Source organism: Mandrillus leucophaeus, unplaced genomic scaffold (assembly GCF_000951045.1).
Source record: "Mandrillus leucophaeus isolate KB7577 unplaced genomic scaffold, Mleu.le_1.0 Scaffold50, whole genome shotgun sequence".
In the NCBI taxonomy this organism is placed as follows: Eukaryota; Metazoa; Chordata; class Mammalia; order Primates; family Cercopithecidae; genus Mandrillus; species Mandrillus leucophaeus.
Window position 1 is genome coordinate 3966670 of NW_012105365.1, and position 3070 is coordinate 3969739.

The window sequence follows — 3070 nt, forward strand, 5'->3', positions numbered from 1 at the left end:
AAAATACAAAAATTAACCAGGCATGGTGTCACATGCCTGTAGTCCCTGGTACTCGGAAGGCTGAGGCAGGAGAATCACTTGAACCCAGGAGGTGGAGGTTTCAGTGAGCCAAGATTGCACCACTGCACTCCAGCCTGGGTGACAAAGTGAGACTCCATCTCAAAAACAAAACAAAACAAAACACTATAGCTGTTCCATATATGCTTGAAAAGGTTATATATTCTAATTGTTAACATTTAATATATTTTAGATCAGGTTTATTAATTGTGTTACTGAAGTTCACTACATCCATTCAATCTATAAATTACTCTGAAAGACATTAAAATTTCTCATTATAATTATGGAATTACCAATTTATTCTGGACATTTAATTAATTTTTGCTTCATATTTTTCATGGATATATTGTTAAATAGATGTAAGTTCAGCACTGATATATATTCTTGGTGAATGCTTACTTTAAAAAGTAAGCATTATTAAGACTAAAGAAAGACACTGCCTTTTAAAAAAATGTTTCTGCCTTAATGTCTACGTTTAATGATATTGACATAGAATTCTTTTAGTTAGTATCTGTCTAGTATATTTATTCCCCTAGTTTCAACTTTTTATGTCATTATATGTTATGTGTCTCTCTTATCAATAGCATAGAGCTAAATTTTATAATTATTTTTCAATAAATCTAAGAGTTTATCTTAACTGGCAAGTTTCTGCCATTTACTTTTATGGTGGTGTTGACTCTTCTGGTTATATGTAATTTGCATTTTGTGTTCTCTTTTCACTATCCTTATTTTTTCTAATGTGTTCCCTTCTATTATACTGATCAATCTTTCCTTATTTCTTTTCTTTCTCTCTACTAGTTTGAAAATTAAACATTCTACTTCTATTCTCTTAATTGCAACTTCTAAATGTTAATTTTGGAAACAGGCACACACATTTAAAAATGTCTCTAACCTCCTTCACTATATTACAAAGACCTCGAAAGACTAGCTCAAAAGACTACTCAAAATTCATCACTTTCTAATTATTTCACCATATTTTAATTATTATCTATGTTCTTATGGTGATTTACATCTATTTCATCTATCTTAATAGAAATACTATGGAATGGTGTTCTACTATGCATCTCTCACTCTTTCTGATGTTTTTTAGTCAGCATTTTAGTTCTGCTCTGCTTTCATACTCCCAGTGGTGGTCTGTAGCTGGCTTGTATAGGCTCTCAAGAACTGACTGTTAAATTTCAGAAATTTAACTCAGTTGTTAAACATTGCTGTTATTAAAAATTAAATTATATAAATTTACAACTAAATTATATTAAACACAAAGGTAATAACTACTCAAAATTCATCACTTTCTAATTATTTCACCATATTTTAACTATTATTATCTATGTTCTTACAGTCATTTACATCTATTTCATCTATCTTAGTAGAAATACTATGGAATGGTGTTCTACTGTGCATCTCTTCCCAATTTTGCATTCAGTGATGTCACATTGGTACCTTTAAATTGGCCATGATGGGAGTATTTATCCCAGAAAAATTGGCAAACACTACAATTGAGGGCTTCTGTTTCCATCTCCTCTAGAAGAGCCAGTTAAACATATTTCAGTATACCAATGTCACCCCATATTGGTCATTATTTTTGCTATTTCATGTAACCAAGGTTTCTTTACAAATTTATTTGTTTACTCTGCCATTTTGCATCTCACTCCTGCATTCTAGGTTCAATTTCCACCTGAATGACAGGGTCCTATGCCTGCTGTTTGTTGGTGTTAAAATGCAAGTTTCTAGGTTAAGGAATTATGCCTTCACCCCCATCCCTGGGGCCTACAGTTCTCTCAATATATGCACATATTCTTATTGTGTTAGGTCTATGTTTCTGATCCCTAGTGAGTTCCTTTTCTTGAGAGAGTAGCTCTGAATAAATCTTTTAAAAATTGTATTCTACTCAGCATTTTCAGATTTTTGCAATGAAGATACTTTCAGATTATCTTAGTCTGAATTCTTGCTGGTACCACAAGTCTCCTTTAATAGCACATGAAAAGTTTTCTTCATATGCATTATGCAAATGTTTATAGCTATATAATTTGGATTTAAAAAGTATTTTCTAAGCAACAGCTATCTGTATAGATAAAATTATTTATATTTGTAAAATGATAATTTCCCAATGCATTTTTAATTTTTTGAATATTTCTATCACTAATTCCATTGGGCTTTCCTTATATAGATCATCTATGAATAATGATATTAAAGAGGAAGAAAAGGGAAAAATAGAAAATACAGTAAGAAAGTAATGGTTACAAAGTCCTTAATAGAGTTTGTTTTCTTTCTGTTATATACTCCACTTTGCCTACTACAGTGCTTAACACACAAGAGCTGCTAAAATATCTAATTTTCAAAAAAAACAGATGTACGTGCTTAGGCAATCACTGCATTTTCACAAACCAATAATCTTTTATAAAATTAATGATAGAAATTAAAATCTCAAATACATAAATTAAACTGCTTATTAAAATAATGGCTTGTTTTTATGTTAAAACATAAAATTTGAAAAAGTTCAACAAACAAAAGCATCTTCTATGACTGCCTGATTTTTCAATAAAAGGAGGACAATTCAAAAACAGAAGAGAAGCAGCAATGGATAAACAATTTTATTCAGTTAAAAATATTTCGGCAGTCACAGTTCAAAGGCAATAACAAGAATAAACTTAAGTGTGTTTTGATAATTTTAAAATACCTTCTGTTCCAGGGTAAGTTGATACTTTTGTTTAACTCTCTTACACTTGTTGAACCAACTGTTCTCATCCATGAGGAAAGGAGGTCCGACATTCTCTGGAGTACTGCTTTCACTACCACTGCTTCCCAAAGTCCTTAGCTCCTCCTCATCACTGCTGATACTATCAGAACTGGGAATGTCAAAATTTTAAAAAAAGTTAAAAATATGTTTCAACTTGATTCTTAAACACTTTTATATTTGCAAGCTATGGTGAACAAATTTGAAAATATTCAGTACTAAATACAGAATTATAATGATATTATAAAGATTTTGGCTTCCTGGAAAAAAAAAAAAAAA

The 3070-nt window shown here is 30.7% G+C and overlaps 1 protein-coding gene across 4 annotated transcripts in view; it reads right to left on the reverse strand.

The window, feature by feature from the left end:
* The window catches only part of RUNDC3B (RUN domain containing 3B), a 188325-nt gene that overhangs the window by 69013 nt on the left and 116242 nt on the right, over positions 1-3070 (reverse strand). For all 4 annotated transcript variants that reach the window (XM_011996043.1, XM_011996042.1, XM_011996041.1 and 1 more), the window contains one exon: positions 2735-2903. In XM_011996043.1, the coding sequence (XP_011851433.1) occupies positions 2735-2903 (169 nt within the window). The remainder of the gene's footprint in view (positions 1-2734; positions 2904-3070) is intronic.